At 38.9% G+C, this 18,866-nt stretch overlaps 2 protein-coding genes across 11 annotated transcripts in view; one reads left to right on the top strand and one right to left on the bottom strand.

Annotated features, from left to right (window-relative positions):
- Positions 1–808: 808 nt before the first annotated feature.
- Positions 809–1,812, bottom strand: LOC132793946 (syntaxin-8). The gene is made up of 2 exons (XM_060804126.1): positions 1,669–1,812; positions 809–1,612 (listed from the first exon to the last, which is right to left on the bottom strand). Exons 1-2 carry the CDS (start codon positions 1,692–1,694, stop codon positions 943–945), a joined length of 696 nt encoding a protein of 231 aa, XP_060660109.1. The 5' UTR covers positions 1,695–1,812; the 3' UTR covers positions 809–942.
- An 838-nt stretch (positions 1,813–2,650) lies between these two features.
- Positions 2,651–18,866, top strand: part of LOC132793945 (protein boule) — a 34,376-nt gene continuing 18,160 nt past the window's right edge. For 4 of the 10 annotated variants that reach the window (XM_060804121.1, XM_060804119.1, XM_060804120.1 and 1 more), the window contains exon 1: positions 2,651–3,022. The gene's annotated coding sequence lies outside the window, so the exon portion shown is untranslated. Of the gene's footprint in view, positions 3,023–6,218; positions 6,414–7,734; positions 7,990–18,866 lie in introns of those variants that run through there. The other 6 variants (XM_060804124.1, XM_060804123.1, XM_060804116.1 and 3 more) reach the window with 5 other exon arrangements.

The following is an 18,866-nucleotide window of genomic DNA, read 5'->3' as shown; positions in this document are numbered from 1 at the left end:
ACAATTCTCACATCAGACTCAAACAGAACTATCCCTAAATAAAGCGCTTCTGCTGACAGAATTATTTCAGATTGCATAGCGAGTTTATATTGAATTGATATTACAACTTTTTAAAACAAGACAATTTTAAAGACCTGAAATTTGCTGAATTTAATTGGACAATTATTTCACATGAATTTTCACCTTTCCATTGAATTTACATAATAATTTATATAGAAACTTTTAACTATTGCACTCATTGCACATTCAATTAAACTGATTGGACTATAAGGGAAAGAAATATTCCCAATATATTGGCATATTTACTATTTTATAACAATTATTTCCAAGATTAGATTAGAAAACAATAGCGCACATTTATATATCTCTATCAATATGCATAATATATGTATGTACACTGATATAGATATATAATATATAGTATCATATATACAATATACTGACTATACGATATACTGACTATACAATATACTGACTATACGATATACTGACTATACGATATACTGACTATACGATATACTGACTATACGATATACTGACTATACGATATACTGACTATACGATATACTGACTATACGATATACTGACTATACGATATACTGACTATACGATATACTGACTATACAATATACTGACTATACGAACTACTGACTGACAAAACTATGAACGTAACGCCCATCAATAAAAAGCTAGAAAGCTGAAATTTTCGAAGAGCAAAACACATAGAATATCAAATTGCTATTTGGAGAAATAACAATAATATCTTAATTCTCCAACTACAAGTTGCTCAAATTATTGACGGGCTGCGTTAGAACTTTACAGTTTATTTAAAATCGTGGTAGGAGCATTAAAGTTAAACATACACAGAGTCAATACGAGACTCTTATTTGGAATCAAAACTGAATATAGACATACATATACATATATATAACAATTGAGACGCTAGACCAGCAACACAATGATAATGGCCACAAAGAGCGCTATGATCACCAGCCAGTAACCGCAAGTGCTGTCGGTGCGATTGATTTGGCCAATGCTTCGAGTATCTCGCTGGACTCCAGACTCCACACGATCCATGGTATTCGAAAGATTATCCAGAATGTTGTTCTGATCCTCCACCTCGTTACCCAGTACGGTGGCCAGTTCTCGTTGCCGTCCAATGGTCGCCGACAGCACCTCAAGGCCACGATTCTGATTCTCCAGCATCTCCGTTTGCAATCGCTTCATGGACTCGGCATCCAGGTTTCTATTTGGAGTTGGGTTTGAAGGGCCCGCATTTTGCCACACCGAGCTGGAGGGCAGCGCCGCTTGATGGGCACGTGTGCTGGTGTTGAATTGCGTGGTAATTACGCGCAACTGCGAGGTCAATTTATCCCAGTCGATGCGACGTTGCTGCAGCTCCGATTCGGGGCTAGTTTCCCAGGTGATGGCATTGTCCAGCACCACCTTGAGGTGGCTGACATCTTTGTTCAACTGTTCCAAACCGGAATGTATGCTACCTGTGAGTTTCACGTATTCTGTGGAGTTGGGAGACGTCTCATGCTGGCGACGCTGATTCAGCTGCACGAGCAATTGATGCCTCAAGCGCTCGCAACCTTCATATTCGATGTCCCTGCATATGAAATGTTGAACAATGCTGGCTATTCTAATCGCTGATGATGTGCTTACCATGAGTCATGATCCACTAGCGACATTTTGCGCCTTTTTAGTACATTTTATCAATTGCAACTGGAAAACTACGTTGTTTTTTTTTGCTTTTTGTTGAATGCGCGAGTCAGCTGATTGATTAACAGCAACTGTTATTGTGCAGGGCTGCACAAACTGAAAATAGAGAGCAACTTAATATTGTAGAATATACCGATCAGCTGTTTACTTAACACCTGCATCATTTTTTTAACAGTGATAACAAAAGCTACTCAAACGATTAGCAGGAGAAAGCTACTTTCGCAGTTTTATTTAATTTTGTCAATTCGTTTTCTCCTATCTATTCAAATAGTTTACGCTGCTGCAAATACGCGCAGCACCCACTTTACTTAACAGCGCTCATTTTTGCGTTAACATCTTGCTACCGGTGTCGCTTCACATGCATTTGCAACACTAGCCAACTGTTATTGCCCTGTACAACACTGCAGCCCAATCATTATTTACGTTATAAATAATTCCGTGCTCTGCCGTGTGAGTGCGTTCTCGGTTCTTGCCAGCATTTTTTGAATTGCAAATCGCCGTTACACGTTTTTTGAAAATGCATGCAGTGGCCTATTGAACCGATTAGTCAGTTTGTTTGCTGAGCCATTTATTGTGAAAAGCACACGAAATTTCGTTACGTCATATAAGAAAAATTTCGGTGCCCTAAAGAAAAGTGTATGTGTGTGATATGTTGATTTACCGCAAGAGTGCAGCATAAGAAGTCAAGTCGCTCGCTACCTTTTTATAGAAGACGACGCGTGTTGCATGTGCATACACACACACACATACAAACAAGCGTACAAAAAGGAAATAAAGAAATACACGCATGCTACATATGTGTGTTTTGTAAGTGAGATGAACATAAATTTTTGTGGAAAGAGAAAGGACATATCTAGAGTAGTCAGTGCGTAAATAGTCAGATGTGTGTGTGTATTTTGTAACTGTCGTTGATTTTTTCGGGGCATTTCATATTCACTTGTAATTGTGATTCGTAGGAAGTAAGATCTCTAGTAGTGTAAAATATATATATCTAAAAATAAAATAGTGTAATTCAATTTCAAATCGGAACCCTTCTAAAAAACCCGCCACCAATTCCAATAAAAAAGAAACAAAAAAACATAAGAAAACAGCAACAACAACAACGATAACAGCAAGCAAATCAACCGCACCGTAACGTAACGTCAATTGTCAACCGTTTATCGTAATAAGCAAATAGCGTAAGCCCTTACGTACCTCCCTCTCGATTTGCATGTGTGTGCGTGTGAGACAACAACAAGAACGGCAACTGCGGCTACAAAAGCGAGCAAGACAAATGCAACAACGATTTGGATAAAAGGTAAGTGAGTTTAGTTGTTTGCTTGTGTGTGTATAGCGACTACTCTAATTTTTGGAAACTCGCTTATGGGAAATGGAACTTTAGTTCGCGGGAGGAGGGGAAGGCAAATGTTTGTATGGTGGCGAATATTCTATGCATGCAACTCGTTTTTCCAGAGTTGATGAAGAACACACGCATCACACATACAGAAAACACATGTGCATGCAGCGGACAAACGTGTATTTGTGAGAAAAACCAGAAAATCGAAACCGGGAATTGGGTCAGTGTGTCAAACGCGCACAACATTCGCTGGCCGAAGAAGAAGCAGAGGCAGCGGATAGTAGGGAGGAAGGGGGAAAGGTTCTTCGAGAGTGGCTGCTGCTGTTTTAGCTCTAACTCTAAAACGAGTATTTTAGCTGCTTGTTCTTTTTCATTTAGTCAACACTTGACGCTAGAACAAGCAGACAAACAGCATCCAAATATACACACGTGTGTGTGTCGCTGTGTATGAGAACAGTCGCTTCGCTGTATGTGTGTGTGTGTGTGTCTGTTTGTCTGATTGTCACTCGCCGCGCGTGGTTTTTCTTTCGTTATACTCGCTCTCTGGCTCGCTCTTTTTTTCGGCCTGCGTTGATCTTGCACTCAACGTAACGCAACGCAACTAAAACGCAGCATTTACCTTGGGCGCTGCACTTGTCACGTCACGACTTGTCACGTCGTGCGTTCTCTGTCGCACTACGGGTTAGAGGTTTGTTTCTTATTGGAGTCTGTTTTTTTGGGTAAACTTCTCTAAAATTATAGCCACACACTCACACACCTTTCGAAACACACTCACACATACACACTATTAAGTTGGCCAGTTAAGCGACTCTCGGGTCCGCTTTTCATGTTTGCTAATAAAATTATTACGATTTATCCAAGTGCTGCTAATGCGTTTTAAGGTCGAAAACTCAACTCAACGTCTAGTCGCCGCTCTGCTGACCCATTAAAACGTCTTTCACATGATATGCGCCGCTTACATTTCGCGCTCCATTTAACTAGGGTGGGAGAGGGAGGTGGTGTGTGTGGTTTACTGTTGATTTCTTCGTGATTTATTCTCAAATTATTTATTATACAACCCAAGCAAATATTCAAGTAACAAGCTAATCGACTAGCGCATACTCTAAAACTGAGATCAGCTTAAAACGTTATTTATAGACTCCTTGACACACAACTTTATTATGCCCTTTGCTGCCTATAATAAACATGGCAGAACAGCAGCAGGAATGAGCAAACTCTCTGCTGTCAAGTGTGTGTGAGAGAGAGAAAGGTGTAGTGTAGTAGTAAAAACAACACGCAAGGCGAAGAAGTTTGCTCTATTTAAGGTTGCGGGTTTACTAGTCCAACTAGGAACTCTGTGCTTCCTGAATCGCCCACGCACATTGCAAAGCTCTCGCTCTTCTCTTTACCTTGGCGTACGCTCTCTTTTGAAAGAGCAGAGAGCGAAAGCTACGTTTTTTGGGGGATGTGCAAGGCACTGTTCTATGATTTTTGCACTTAAGAGAGCGCACAGAAAGTGGCTTTGATTTTTTGTGATTATCGTGTTGTTGTTTTTGGAGTGACGAGTGGAAGTGGAAGTGTTGGGAGTGGGAATGGGAGGACATGCGGCACACATTTGCATGTCGCGCTCTCCTGCTCTGGCGCAAGCATGCGGGATACGAGCGCAATGTTAACCTATATAAATTTTTTGTTGCTAATACGAGTACAACAACAGAGAGCCACCCTCACAGAGACGACGACGACGTTGACGTTAACGTCGACAGCGACGTCTTTGGCTGCTGGCAGTTGAAGGTTCTTTTTATAATTTAAAACATTATTTCGTTTTTTTTTTTGTATTTTCTTTTTTTAAGGCGACGACGTGCCCGACGCAGCTGCGACGGGTCGCGTCGTCGGAGCTGAGGAAGCTTTTGTAGCTGCGTTTGCTTTTGAATTTAATGTTAAGTATACGCATCAGTGAACTCAATTTAATTATCATGATTGTTTTTCTCGCTGCTCAAAAATTCAAATTCAGATTTTCCAACTTCACACACACACACACAAACACACAGAGAGACATACACACATGCATACATACGTCCGGCTGTCGTTCCCAGCCACAGTTATCGAGATTTCCATCGTGGCGCTTATGTAATCGAGAGCTTTACACAAAAATGAAAAACACAAAAAAACGTGAAGTTGATAAAAGCGCTGGCCATAATTACGTGAATACGTTTGTCTCTCTGCTGCGTGTGTGTTTGTCTGTCTGTGTGTGTGTGTACGCCCTTCGCCCATTTTTTATCAGCACGTTATTTATGCGCCTCCGCCATGACAGATAGAACGACAGCCGCAGCAGCAGCAGCAACTACAACAACAACAGCAACAACAATAACTACAACAATGAGCATTTGAAGTGCAGCGTAGCGCAAAGAGAAAATAAAACTGCCAGTTGCTGCTCTTATTATTGTCGTTGTTGTTTTTGTTGTTTTATAGAAACCAAAAGCCCAAACGAAAAGCAATTAAGTCGCCATGGCTCATTGCACAATAAGCAAAGAATCAAAAAAACTAAACGCACGCAGCGACAGCGACTGAGAGCAGCGGCAAAACATAACTGTGTTTGCTTGGCCAGCCATAGCGCACCGACGTCAACGTCGACGTCAGCGTCACGCCAGAGCGAGAGCGCTAGTGTATGTGTGGGGGAGGGGAGCAGTGCTGCTGGTGGTGGGTGTGGGAGTGTAGTCCAAAGCGCTACTGCTGCTGCTGCCGATTGTTGTTGCTGTTGTCATTGGTATTTGCTGCTGCTTAATAAATAGGCCAAATATGTAATATCGCTAAAATGTGTTTATTGTAATCTTTTTTCACACACACACACACATGCATATCTACGTCCACATGCATAGGCACTCTCTCACACGTGCATTGCATCCCTCGTTGCGTTGTCGGCAAACACTCACAACGTTAAGAGAGAGCGCCAACCAACAAAAAAGAAGAGAGCACACAAAAAGAAGTACGAACAGCGAAATGCCGAACGAGACACGACGACGACGACGACGACAACACGAAGTGCGCGACGTTGGCGTCGCTGGCGCAGCTGCAGCGCTGCCCGCTATGTATGGGGGCCGCCGCCAGAGTTGAGTTGGTCGACGTTTCGTTAGCTGTTGTCGGCTGAGTCGTTGTTCTACCGTCGTGATTGCAACACTTCTGCTTCTGCCACACACACTCTCGCCGCCGTCATAGAAGCCGTCGCAGGTTCGCAGTTCGCTGTTCGCGCAGTTCGCAGTTTTTCGCAGTCGCAACGTTTTTCACGTTTTTGTCGGTTTTTTGTTCACAATAATATTCTCCTACAACGTTGACGTTGGCGTCGCAGTCGTCGTCGTCGTAGCAGCAGCAGCAACTCGTACGTTAGACGACATTTCAGAGTGTGTGCGTTTGTGTGTGTGTGTTTGTGTTTTTCCTGTATGTGTGTGAGTGTGTGCCAGTTTTCGTGCGTTCTGTGCTGCAACAACACAGCAACGAGAACAAAAACAACAGCAACAACAACAGTTACCACACAAGCAACGTCGTGTTTAAAAATATAAACTGCGTTTTTTTCGCCAAAAAAGCCATAAAAAATAATTTTTTTAAAGCCAGGCCAAGCAAACCAGACAAAAGTCAACGACAGCAACAACAACAACAAATCATAATAAAACAACTACAAAAAAAATAGTATTTCGGCCTGGTCAAGAGCCAGAAGCCAGCCCAGAACCCAGACGAGCGACAAAAACAGAAAGCAGCGGCACAACTACACACATACATACATATATATCTATGTATGTATTCATGTACACTCATATGTGCTTCTATCAAAAAATTGTGTGTGAACGTACTTGATTTTGGGACTAGTTGTTGTTCTTGTTCTTGCAGTTGTCATTGTTGCTGCTTTTTCGCCAGAAAAACAAAAAATGATAAAATATAAGCAAACGCGGGAAGTAGGAAAAGCTTGGCAAGGAAAACTCACACACACAAACAAGCGAATCACATTTTATGCGTGACACACAAAAAAATTTGTTGTTTTCAAATTGTTGTTGTTGAATTGAAACAATTTTTGTGTATACCAAAGCACAAGTTTGCCCTTCCCCCCCCCCGAGTTCCGCTATTGGCCAAACGCCGCCCACATTCCCCCGGCACAGCACACAAATAGTCACAGAGCCATCGACGACTCTCTCTCTTTTATCCTCGTCCGTCGTCGTCCTCGTCCTCGTCCTCGTCCTCGCAGCGTCGTCCCTAGTGTGTTGCCATTCGTACACGTTGCGTATACGTAACGTAATGGCCATAAACAACAACAACTATACACACACACACCAACACATACACAAAGACAACTCGGTATCCGTTATACCCCGAGAAGACTCTCTCGCTCTTTTGCTGCCTCCCTCTTTTACGTCCTTCTTCTCCTCCACCCACCTCCTCCCCTTCTCGCCTTGCGCTCTGAAGTTTCTCGTATGCAGAGCGCATAGAAATTTCGTTTATTTTCACGTTGGCATTTTGACTGCCCTTTGAGTTGATAAACGAGCCCGAGATTAAACCCTGTCCTCCTCCCCTTCTCTTAATCCTAACCCAACTCTGAACACACACACAAACACGCACACACATACGCACGCACATTGCTGACCCACAAATATGTGATAAAAGAAAAAACGAGCAGAATTATTTATTCAATTTTCCAACTCTCTTTAAAGCGCACGCGTTTTTCGGTACAACAACCACAAAACCACAATAATAATAATAATAATTGTTATAATAATTATAATAAACAAGCTAAAAAAAAGGTGCTAATATATTTTTAAACAGCCATATAAAAAAGTATTTGGCTCAAAGGTGGCACAAATATTTGTTTGCCCTCAAAAATACAAAAAAGAAAATAATAGAAATTAAAAGTGCGGAAAGTTTTCAACTGCAGCAAGCGAGAAAAGGAAAAGCCCCACAGCAATAAGGTAAAAATGCAATCTAAAAATATTTTTTTTTATATTTTATTTAGTTGCATTCCGTGTTGAAAAATCAAATCAAAAAGAGTCGCCAACAGTTTCGAAATAACCCACGCGGTCTCTGTCTCTCTCATCGACATCATCATCAGCATCAGCATTTAGCATCATCTTCTCATTTCCCTGACTCTCGACTCGCGTTGACTAGGAAACGTGTCGCCAGGGACTTTGGGACCCCGGGCGGGATGACAACTGTGGCAACATTGTTGTCTGTCCGTCCGTCAGTCTTTCTGTCTGTCGACGTCTTCCGAAGTGAAGAATAAGGGGTGTGACAGTCTGAGAGTCTCCCAAAATGTGCTTCGGATTTTCTTTTTTTTTTATAGATTACTTGCTGGGGAAACGCGAGCGAACAGATTTGATTAAAAGATGAGAACTTAACCAAAAAGGTTTTCCGCTTACAAATTACTTGCGAAAGGAATTAAATGACAAGCTTCAAGTTGTAAATAAAATTAGCATATCATAAATATTCTAAAAATTAGCTTAGATCTTTACAAGAAGTGTCATTTTTTAGAAAGTAGGGTTTCTTTTTTCTAAATAAGTCGGAAATATGCAGGATAACACAAATTAATAAATGGGTGTTAATTACTCAATATGCATTTTAATAGGGCTGAATATTTGCATAAGGAAATTAGACTTAAAACTATGAGTTTATTTTCAAAAAAGAAAAATCCCTGGTGAGCTAATTGCACTAACAAATGTGAAGAAAAAAAATATATTAGCACTAGTTTAACTTTAAATGTCAACGTAAAAATATTAATACTTTTAAAATAATAATATATAATATTAATTAATTTAAATAATTTGCAATTTGGTTCAAATTCATTAAACTAATTAATAATAAAATTAGATTTCAATATAAAACTATATAATAAATTTTAATAAAAAAAGCGATAAGATATTTGTTTCTTTATTGAATATATAAAGAAATCGATTTTTATAAATTTTCATCATTATTTCACATTTATTAAATTTAAAAATAAAAAAAAATACCATACCTTCTTGATATACTTGTTGGTATATTTAAATTTGAATACATTTTGGTGTATAAAGAGACGTTTTAATGAAATTAAAGTAAATCATTGTATGAAACATTATATACTGAATTTGGTATTTTAGTATTATATAGTATTATTGTATTATATTTTATATAGTATTTTTTAGGCGGAAGTAAACCCTATATACAAACATTATTTGACAGAATGGAGCATATAATACTAGATTTAGTATTTTATTTTATTAAGTATTTTCAAGGGAAATACCTTATAGGATAAGCGCGAACATTCAATATTATTTCAATGGAATATAATATACTACATTTAGTATTTTTAGCGGGAAAGTAAACCCCAAAGGCGAAACAAAATATTTAAGATTCAGTATTTTCGTTTATTTAGTATTTTTAGGGGAAGTCCCAAAAATATAAAATTATAAATTATCAGAATAAAATGGCAGAATGGAACATAATATACTAGATTTATTACTTTATTTATTTAGTATTTTTAAGGTTAAGTTAAACCTAAAAGCGAACATTCAATATTTCAATATTTTAGATTTACTATTTTTATGAGAAAGTAAACTCACGATTTATTATCTTAGTTTATTTTGGTATTTTTAGGAAGATACAGAACATTCAATATTATTCGAATAGTACATAATATAAGTTAGTTTTTTTTTTACCAAACATTCAGTATTATTTGCATATTAGGCTTACAAATTCATACATTCCAAAACTGGGAACTTGGAAAACTGCCTTTCCATTATTGCTCAAAGTTGTGTGGTTTAAAAGCCTTTTGATAGTAATAACAATAATCATTTATTATCCTCGTTGTTCAATGTCTAGCCTAGCACCCGTTATGTTCACACCTGCTGGGAGTAGAGTGAGAGAGGGGGAAGAGAAACGCAGCCAGCAGCATTCACAAGACACCCTGTAGATAAATCTAAAATTAAATGCGTCGCTCTGCGGTCGTCTTCAATTTTCATTGCTTTGCTCGTCGCTGTCGAAGTCTCCGACGATGTCGATTCGCTTTGCTTTTGCATTTTGTCGCTAGGCCACAAACGCCAAATCTGTGTTACTTTAGAGATTTTCTAAAGTACTTTAGCCTGAGTGTGTGTGTGTGTAGCATATATGTTTTCATTTAATTTTGAGCCAAAAAGATTCAGTTTTATTTTTCGTATTTGTGTTTCTGGCTTTTTGTTTTTTGTTTCGTCTTGGCGCTCGTGCCAAAAAATAAGTCGTTGCTGTGTTTAGCTCTCGAGAGTTTTGTCGTCGCGGCGACATTGGCGACAGCTGTTGAGACTGCCTGCGGCGGGTGGCAGGAGGGAGGTGGAGAGAGGAGGAGGGGGAGCCGAAGGGGAGAAGCCAGCTGACACGCCCCGGGAGCTGCCGTCGCTGCTGCTGTTGTTGTTGTTGTTGCTGTTGCTGCCGTTGGTCATAAAAATAAAATGACTTCGAGCTGTTATCGAAACGCTTTTTGGGGCTATATTTGAACTGCTACGCAAAACGGCATAAAACTTATATACAATGTGGAAAATCTGCGCCCCAAAGCCAAAAACAAGAAGAAAAACACAACAAACACAAACAAAATATAATATATAAAAATGAATATGCCTAAAAGCGCTTAGAGAGATGTATGCGATGAGTTTTCGTTGGTTTGTTTTCCCTCGTTTCGGGCATAACTTTGACTTTCAATTGCTGGCAATGATCCAGGAAATGGCAAAGTCGCCTCTTATTCGCTCTCTCTCTCTCTCTTTCTTTTCGCCCTTCTCTGTCTCACTTTCTTGGCTGCCTTTTTTTTCCGTAATGTGCCCAATGAACTTCAGGTTGCGCCCACATGCAAAATGTGACCCAACTGTTTGCAGCGTAGCGTGTAGCCCCCAAAAAAAAGTCTGTGGTCATTTGGACCGCAACACCTGCACCTATAATATAGCCAAGGTATAGAAAGAGAGAGCTATACACCCACCTGGCGACCTAATCTCCATTTGGCGACCATAAATAGACTCGCTCTCGGACCGTTGCACGCACTGCGCTAGTTTCAGATTCAGTTTTTCCGTTTTTTGTGGGTCTGCTGCGGGTCTTTTATTATTACGGCCAACAGTCGTCGCAGTTAAAGGCCCCCAATTACAGCTTGTTTTAACTTTAGCCTCGCTCTCTCTCACACACACACTCCGACTGTCTCTTTCTATTCAATTCATTCAGCTTTTTTACAACTCTCAGCCGCTTCATTCATGCATTCAAACACACAAAGTTAATATTAGTTATCTGCATATTTTCACGGTTTCAAATCGTTCTGCCCACCAGCAGCGGATATACACACACACACACTAGACTCTCACACACACTCACACATACACTCACACACTCACTCGATAGTCGCTGATGTGTGTTGAGAACTGTGGCAGCCACCTGACCAAATTTTCAACAATGCTTTTGCGGGCAACAACGTCAGCTTGGGATTAGCACAGAGAATAGAATACGACAGATACGATGACTAGTCTAAGTGGAAGAAACTACAAATAGCATTTCAGCTATATATTATACATATGGAAATTGGGTTATATATTCTCATGCATATCATCGAAGTCAAGCTATTTATGCACATTGCTTTTTAATCGAAAATCAAATCGAATACATTTTGCATATATTTATTTTCATGAATTGAAGTGAAATTGAAATTTATTTTGTGCTTACAATTTATTGCATATTCAAAATGTTATTCTATTAAATTATGTTTGTTTTATGTGGCTTCTTCTTTTTGTGTATACATTGCATTTAAATGCATTATAAATTTCATTGTGTTTTCTTCCAAATTTATTGACTTGCTTATCTCAATTTGATTTGTGTTTATTTTTGTTTATTTTTTTGGGTATTTTATGTTCATAATTCTTCATTGAAAGTTAATTAAATTTGGCATTTTGTAAGATTGATGAATGCTTTTTGCAGCTATGCAAAAATAAGAATTTACATGCGTTTCGCTTTTAGCTATATTTCCTCCCACACACTTAAATTTCCTTCTCTCTCTCTCTCGTTCTCTGCTTATTCTAAATTCAGTGTTAAAATATATATTCATTATCTATTGAGATCGCATCTCTTTAATCGTTTCGCTCCGCTTTTGCCGTGTCTGTCTGTGTGCTTTTTTGTGTTTCCGGTGATGATTCGGCATTCATAATTGAGTTATTCATTCGCTGTCATTATTCACGATATTAAGCAGCTGTGCTAATGACATCCATTGATCTGCCCCGATGTGAAATTACGTTCGCAATTCGATTATGAAATCGCCCCCAACTGCTGACGCGTAATTAACTCAATTTTCACATTGTGTTTACGCGATTTTCCAATTATGTGGTCTCTTTCTTTTTCAATTTTTTAATGAGGGAAATTCGGTTAGAGTAACAGCTTGTAGTATTTTAGTATTTAGTATTGTAGTATTTAATTAATTCAGTATTTAGCGTTAGTATTATTTATTAAAGTATTTATGCAGTTGGTTAGTATGTTACTTGAAATTTTCAATGCAGGAAGTACGGTCAGACTAACGGCAAGCAGTATAGTAATATAATATATATTAATATTAATATTATTGGTATTTGGGTTTCTATTTTATTTTTAGTGCCGGAAATTCAGTTAGATTAACGGCAAACAATATTTTAGTATTTAGTTACTATGAACTAAATACTAAAATATTGTTTTTTTTTAGTATTTAATCAATTTGTATTTTTATTTGTATTTGTATTTTGTATTTAATTTTTAATGAAAGAAATTCGGTTGGAATAACATCTTGTAGTATTTAAGCATTTGTTTAGTATTTAGTTTAGTTCAGTATTTGTCAATTTGTCTTGTAGTATTAAGTATTTGTTTAGTATTTAGTTTAGTTCAGTATTTGCCTATAAAAGTATTTTTTGTATTTCCGTTTTTATTTGTTAGTATTCATGTATTTAATTAAAAAAATCCGAAGTATTTTAGTATTTAATTAGTATTGAATCTAGTTCAATATTCATTGTTATTAATTTTGTAGTTTAGTATTTATCAAATGCAGTATTAATTTAGTACTCAAATAAAATCGGTATTGATTTGCAAGTATTTGATGTAGTATTTCATTTCTCAAAATTTATTTAGTATTAATATTTTCATTTTTATTTAATAAACGAATTTAGGAAACTAGTATTTCAGTATTTAATTAATTCACTATTTGTCAGTATTTATTTAATATTCAATTTAATTATTTATTTCAATATAAAATGTGTTTAATGTAGTATCTTTGTCATTATGTATTTAGTATTTAATGCAGTTTGACAGTATTTAATTTAGTATTTTAAGCATTGAGAAAGACGCGAGCAACTTCCGTTTAAAAGCAGCTACGCTAGACGTCGCGTATGCATATTTAAAATATATATTTTTTTCGCCAACTTTACTTTAATGTTAGTTTTTTATGACTTGCAACTTTGCGCTGCATGTGGGTGCACAGCGAAGTGAGTCGAGTTGAGTTGAGAGAGTGTGTTAAGCGAGTGAGTAGAGAGAGTTTATCTAAAACTGTATTTAGAGACTCTTGCAGAACTTAATACACAAAAGAAATGCAAAATTTGCTTGTCGCACTTTGAAATTAGATTTTTCACAAATCACAACAACTGGGACACTGACAGAAAGAGAGAGAGAGAGACTGAGGCGGACAGTCGGACAAATAACTTGCTAAATAGTTGAGGCGCAAATTTGTAACGAGCCAAAAAAAAAAAGAAGGAATGAAAAAACAAACGCTGCTGCTGAAACAAAAGCGAAAATGTTGGCTGGGTTTGCCTAAATGCTGGCTGCAGGTGAATTTCAAGTGGCAAAGAAAGGAGAGGAGAGTGAAGAGAGGTGTTGAGAGGGAAGGGGGAGGGAAGAAAGACGTGTCTATACATCAGAGCATGCAAATGCTATGTTGGTAGAAGGCGGCGCAGTTTGTCGAGTTGCTTGATTGAAGTGCAAGCGGAAAATGCAAAAGGAAGAAAAAAAAACAGCAGGCAGCAGCTAGAGACGCTTTTGATGACGTGCTCTCAGCTGCGCTTTTTCACTTTAACACACGCACACCCACATAGCACCTACACCTCTTCCTCCCTCTCTCTTTTTGTTTTTCTCAACTTCTCTCTCTCTTTGGCTCGTTTTGCATTTTAATTTTATGCCTGGCCTAAGAAATGAAAGCAGCACAAAGCAAAGGCAGCTGTGTCTACAAAAATAGTTGGCAGCCCTTCTGCATACACATCCCTCTCTCTTCAAACCACCCCCTACCCTTACCCCTACCCTCCTCCCTAGTGCCTCATCTGTGCCCAAGTCACACTTTTAGGCCATTTCTTTTCGCTTTACGTTTGCTCTGTGTGTTGCCTTTTTACAGCGTTGCTTTTTCATGATTGCATTTCTTGCTGGCTGCTGCTTTTTGGTTTTTATAGCTCCCCTCGCAGTCGCTAATAAATTTGCATATTCTACCGCGTTCGTTCTTCGTCGTCTTCTTCGAGAGCACCTTGTGTGCGCACATTACGCATACGCAGCGTGTGCAACCCGAAAAAAAGAACACGACGCTCGTTGAAATTGTTTTTTAATGACTTAATTTGGCGCAGCATTTAATAGATGTAACCACAACTTGTCCCTGGGTATATCAAATGCCACTTAAATCCTTTAAAGCGCACAGAGAGGCGGCAGGGAGGGAGGCGTGGCTTATGCGCCTAGCCATCGCTCATACGCAGCGTTGTCTCTGTGCTGTGTGTGGCAATAAATCATCTGCCAAATGCTTGGCTAACTTTTCAACCGCACAACCAAAAGGGGGTGGAAGAGGGGGAGGAGAAGATGAGGGGGGAAATATGGGTGCTGCTTGCGTGACAGATTTTTGTGTACATTTTGCGGAATATATTGATTCAGAGGAAAGTCTTCTTTAAGTTGCAATGCTCTGCAAATATTGGACCCCCACAAAAACCCAATACAAATACGCAGTTGGACACACGACACATCGAGTGTGTTAGTATGTGTGTGAGTGTGTTACACACACATCAAACAATTTAACGCTGCTGCTGTAGAAAAAGTTTCATTGTTTCGGACGACGACGATGAACAGAGAACTTTTGCTTTGGCTTTGTAGTTTGTCGTTTCCCTTTTGCGAGGATTATGGATTTTTGTGTGCCACACACACAAGAGTAGAGAAAAGAAGGGGGTGGGATGGGGGAAGGGGAAGGGTGGCTTGGCAGGCCATCAATTGTGCCTCGCTTCAGCAGCTCAGCATCAGTTTTTGAGGCATCGTCAACGTCTCGTGTTTCTCCTCCTCATTCTTCTGGCTGCCGCTCGTCAAGCCTCATCATGATGATGTTTGTCTGTTGGTATGTCTGCCACAGCCACGTTACACCGCCTCCCCGTTCCCCCCTTCTATATCCCCCTTCTGAGCCTCTCGTATCTGTTCGCTACAATTTCCTTTCACTTGACTGACACCCAAAGCAGCAGCAAGCAGCAAACAGCAGAGGCAGCAAACGTCCTCGTGCTCGTCCTCGTCTGTGTCCTCGTCACACTCACACACACACACTCGCACACATTCGTATAACATCCCCACGCTTCGCTCTCAAGGATTGTGTAACATATTTCTGGCCCTTTTGTTGCTTGCTTGTATTTTCGCCTTTTTTTTTTATTTTTGGTAGGAGGTGTTAGGTGAACTGGCAGCCACTTCCGGCGCGCTGTCAGTCAGCATCTGCCTCGTATGTGTGTGTGTGTCCTGTGTATGTGTGTGTGTTCTTTCACTGTGCCATTTTTGCGCTTTCTCGTATTACACTTGACTTGGCTGCTGTCGCTGCTGTCTGCTTGGCCGCAACTTCAATTGACCTTTGACTGAGAGTGCACTCTGCTTCTTTCCACCTCCTGCTGTCCTGTCGTGCTGTCCTCTGCTTGTTTGGCCCGCATTTTTGGCCAAGTTATGCGGCAGCACGCGCCTGGGATTTTGCTTTTAGCCTTGTTTGCTGTTGGGATTTAGCTGGTGCTGTTGCTGCCGAAAAAGAGTTCAACTCTTGAGCTTTTGGCTAATTGTTCTTATGTGACTTACATACGCTTATCAGCTTGTCGCCATGCCCCGGTTTCCCTTTCTTCCCTTCCTTACCTTTCTTCCCTTCCTCTGCTTTTCTCCTTTTTACCAGATGCTTCCTGTTGAGGCGTTGCTTCCTTTCCTTTACCTTTACTTTACTTTTTACCCAACGTTACGTTACGTTACGTTTTTCTGTGTCAGCATTTAAGCTTTTATCAGTCTTTGACTATCGCTTGCCTTGGCTCTTTGCTTTACCTGTCCCACGTCGCTGTCTCTCTGCTTTCCCCTCCCTCCCTCTCTCTCTTTCCCCTTTCTGGCTTGTGTTTTATTTCGGCAAGGACACGTCGCAGGTGAGCGAAAAGCATTTCACTATTTTTATCTAGAACTTTGCGTGTGTTTGGCTGTGTGTGCGTCTCTGTGTGTGTGTGTCTCTCTGTATGTGTATGTGTGCGTCTCGTGTGGGCAGTTTAGTTTTTACCCTGTGGGGCACAGGATGCAGCTCGTGGTTATTTCTGCTGCTATCTGTGCCAACTCAAGCGCCCACATTTTGCCATTTTTATAGGTCAAATGTTGCACTCGCTTTCGCCTCCCCTCCTCCTCCCTCTTCCCTTTTCCTTCTCCACTTTTTTAGGTTCACTTTTTCTTTCGCACTTCTTCGTTTGACCGTCTGGTTATTCAATAGTTTGACGCTTACTAATTGCATTGCCCTAATTGCCCAAGTTGCGCTTGAATTGTGCCAAAATACGAACTGCAAAAAAAAACAGCAAAATTGTTGTTGGCGCTTCTCTCTCACTCTCATCTCTCAGTTCTCAGTTTAGTGTGGAATGTTTGAATGTTGTTTTTGGGGCAGCTCCCGGAATTGTTGCATGGTTGCATGGTTGAATCTGATTTCGGTTGCGCCCTGCAGCCAATCGAAATGCTGCACATCAAGGCTAAAATGCTTGTTCTATATACCAGAAGTATCTGTATATATGTATATCTGTGTGAAGTTCATTTAGATTGCATTTCCCAAATACTTATTTGATGAGCACATCAGGACTGTGCAATTTCGGATGAGCCATTGCCATCGATATCTTCCCAGTTTCCAGTTCCCAGTTACTTTGCCAGTTTCCACAATCAACGAAAGTATGTTTGGTATTTGCTATTTGCTGTTTGCTTTGTGCACTTTACGAGTAGATAAAACGTTTTGGTAGTGATTAAAAGCGACAAGTACTCTACTTAAAATCACTGAAAATCCTAGTAAATCTCAAAGTATAGTGATATAATAATATTAAACGCAATGTATTGGTGATTAGTGCTCTCTGGCTTACGATAAGAATTATCGATAGTATTTGTGTACAAATTATTAAATTCTATCTATAGATTACAAATTGATTTACAATCTAGTGTAAATTTACTATTATTGGCTGCTTTGGGCTTTAACTAAATTATTAAATACAAAGAGGACACGCTTAGGTAACGCCAAAACTTTGCGAATTATAGATCACAAATTAATTTCAAATATATTTTTCTAGTATTCCGTATATATTTCTTTAAATCGATCATATTTGAATGTGATATGATAATAAAATAGTGTTAATTAAAAGAATATAGTTTCCAAGAAATTCATATTCATTCTATAAATCCGTCTTTTGAAAATGCATAATTGGATTATGAATTCGCTTTATGCACAGACGCAATTCAATCTATATTGATTGATTGATTCTTTAAGCACATTAATCAAATATATTTGTACATACTCGTATAACACATGCAACTTGAAAATAGTTTAAAATAATTTCGTAAATTTATATTATTCTAGTTAAAATCTTATTTCGATTTTTATCGATAGTATTTGCTTGCTATATAATTCATTTTATTCATTCATCTACAACAGAAAATGTTCAAAACATTTATCGATTTTCTTCCTAATGATTAATGACCAATCGAAAATATTTTTTGATACTGAAAACAGAATTGATGAGATTTATTTTTTATCGATAGCATTTGATAATACATAATTGCTATTTCGATTCAATGAATAATGAATATTGTTCTACTGAAAATTATTATTATTATTAAATTACTATAGTATTTGCTAATAATAAATAAAAATGGAATATTTATATTCAATGAAGAACAAATTGAAGAAGAAATTAAAGACAATAATGAAGTGCATATCATTTTATTTATTTATTGATACTTACAAACTATTAATGCAGTGTATATTGTATTACTATCGATTAATTTGCATTGCTATCGTTACTTTTACTATCGTACTTACACTGCATTAATAATTTGTATTACTATCGATGAATTTGTGTTACTATCGTTACTTTTACTATCGTACCTATTAGGTATTTCATAGGGTATTTTGCAGTCTTGTATATTGCTCAGCAACTTTTGACAGTGTGTGTGTATGTTATTATTAAATTCTTTGGTTCGTTTTCATTGGCATTACGCGTGCAATTTTCGCACGTGGAATTTTGCAATAATGTCGAGTGCTGGCACGGCGATTGTGGCAGAAAGAGGGTGGGAGGGGGAGAGGTGGGAGTTACTTGCTGCTCTGGGGTAAACAGAGAATTGAGAGATGACAAGCAGAAGAGTGACGTGAGAAAGGGGGAGAAGAGGAGGGGAGGGAGGGAGTTGTGGGAGGTTTACTGTGGAGTGGCCGCTGCTCAGCTTGCTTGGTTTGCTGTGTGTTGATTAAATTCCGCTGATAGCATTGGCTGTGTGTTGTCATGTTGCTGTGATTTTCCGGTTGACCTCTGCCAACGTCGCTGCTGCTGATGTTGCTGCTGTCGCTGACGCTGCCAATTTCAGGGCCTCTTTT

Source organism: Drosophila nasuta, chromosome 3, assembly GCF_023558535.2.
Source record: "Drosophila nasuta strain 15112-1781.00 chromosome 3, ASM2355853v1, whole genome shotgun sequence".
Lineage (NCBI taxonomy): Eukaryota > Metazoa > Arthropoda > Insecta > Diptera > Drosophilidae > Drosophila > Drosophila nasuta.
Note: the sequence above shows the minus strand (reverse complement) of the source record. Positions and strands in the feature narration are given on the sequence as shown.